Raw genomic sequence first — 2,079 nt, 5'->3', positions numbered from 1 at the left:
AAAAAAAAAAAAGTATCCTCTCACCTGCTGAAGCCTGAATCTGTTCAATGCTGCAGTCCGACAGACCCCTTTCATTATCTACACCCCCGTTAGCGTTAAGTGTCTCAGCCACAACCCCGAGCACTCACCAGGTTGACAAAATCCTGGTAGCAGATCTGCCCGTCTGCATGGCTGTCAGCAAGAGCCAGGAGCACCTCCCTTTTGTGCGGGTCCAGATTGGAACTGTGGCTCTCCAGGAGGCTCCGGAACTTGCCTGTGCTGATGTAGCCTGTATTCCCAGGGTCAAACTGGGGGAGAAGCACAGGCAGCAGCAGAGTGAGCAGGGCCCATCCTCTCGGCACGGATGTGGGTGCCCCATCACCTCCACCATAGGCTCTCTCCCCAGCCCTCCTTCCACTATGGGCTCTGTCCCCACCCCTCTGCCAGCAGAGACCCAGGCAGTGTCTGAGAGGTTTCCAAGGCTCCCTGGAAAATATCCAGATAGGGCCTGGACAACCCCTGGAAGTCCAAGAGGGCCCCACAGACCTTCAGGATCACTTGATGCAACGTCTCATGTGGATAAGGAAACTGAGGCTTGAAGTTAGACTGCCTCCCCTCAACCCTTCCTGCTGACCCAGACAGGAAAGCCAGCAATGGAAAAGCCCTGAGAGGACAGACTCTGGGGTCTGAGATAAGGGAGAGGACTGCAGGAGGAGGACGTTTCAGCAGAAGACCTAGGGTGACAGGCAAAGAGGAAGGGGGCTGGGCCTCAGGGACTCCAATGAGGGACTCCAGCAGGCTGTTTGAGGGCCCCAGGGGCACAGGAGGCACAGCCCTCCTTGTAAGTACTTCTGCACCTGGCCCACCCCCTGTCCACAGCTGCACCCATGCACACAGGCTGGCAGGGCCCCCCAAGACAGTCTGCCCTGCTGTTTAGCTTTGTGCGTGTATGAGTGTGCGTCTTACACACTGCTCTTTTGTCCTTTGTAGCTTTGCACACCTGTGTCCCCTGCCTAGAATTCCCCTTCCTTCCTTGGGACGCTGGAAGACTCACCCTTCCTAAGTACTCAGCTGTCCCCTTCTCTGGAGGCTCCCCCAGACACGGCGTGTTCTCACTGGGCCCTCTGCACTCTGGAGAGACCTCCAGACCCAGGCCACGCTGGCCCCTGACTGTTCCCTTTCAGCCCCTCCCAGCTCCTCCCAGATTGGTATCACAACTCCCACCCCCAACTGTGCTTAGCACAGAGCTTGGCATTATCAGCACTCAGTGAAGGCCTGTTAGATGATCAAACAGTGGATGCTCAGAGAAATAGATGGGCGCTGCTCTTCCATGAGAAGCTTCACTGCTTCAGTCAGAAAGGAGGGATCATATTCACCTCTGCCTTAACCTTTTTTCTTTTTTTTTGAGACAGAGTCTCAAGTTGTCTCCCTGGGTAGAGTGCTGTGACGTCATAGCTCACAGCAACCTCCAACTCTTGGGTTCAAGCGATCCTCTTGCCTCAGTTTTTCTATTTTTAGTAGAGATGGGGTCTTGATTTTGCTCGGGCTGGTCTCAAACTCCTGAGCTCAAGCAATCCACCTGCCTTGACCTCCCACAGTGCTAGGATTACAGGCGTGAGCCACCATGCTGTCCTGCCTTAACCTTTCTGTCCGTCTTTTCTCACAGGGCCCACCCAGTGCACCCCCAATACACCTCTGCTAGGAGACAACACTAACAGCTGAGGGCTTTCCTGTCCACCGAGTGCTTCCCACACAGGGACCTGTGACATCTGGATATGCTGATGTGAGCTGCTTAGATTGTATTTATTTATTTATTTGAGACAGAGTCTCACTATGTCAACCTAGGTAGAGTGCTGTGGTATCACAGCTCACAGCAACCTCAAACTCTTAGACTTAAGGGAGTCTCTTGCCACAGCCTCCCAAGTAGCTGGGACTATAGGCACCTACTACAATGCCCAGCTATTTTTTTGTTATAGTTATCAATGCTGCTTAGCTGGCCCGGGCTGGGTTGGGACCTGCCAGCCTTGGTGTATGAGGCCGGTGCCCTAGCCGCTGAGCTATAGGCACCAGGCTCAGTTGTTTAGACTTTTTTTTTTTTTT

At 53.7% G+C, this 2,079-nt stretch overlaps 1 protein-coding gene across 1 annotated transcript in view; it reads right to left on the bottom strand.

Annotated features, from left to right (window-relative positions):
- The window catches only part of RHBDL3 (rhomboid like 3), a 59,813-nt gene that overhangs the window by 37,550 nt on the left and 20,184 nt on the right, over positions 1 to 2,079 (bottom strand). Inside the window, exon 2 of the mRNA XM_012809745.2 lies at positions 129 to 287. Coding sequence (XP_012665199.2) covers positions 129 to 287 — 159 coding nt within the window. The remainder of the gene's footprint in view (positions 1 to 128; positions 288 to 2,079) is intronic.

Source organism: Otolemur garnettii, unplaced genomic scaffold (assembly GCF_000181295.1).
Source record: "Otolemur garnettii isolate 467f Iridium unplaced genomic scaffold, OtoGar3 scaffold00112, whole genome shotgun sequence".
Classification (NCBI taxonomy): domain Eukaryota; kingdom Metazoa; phylum Chordata; class Mammalia; order Primates; family Galagidae; genus Otolemur; species Otolemur garnettii.
Note: the sequence above shows the minus strand (reverse complement) of the source record. Positions and strands in the feature narration are given on the sequence as shown.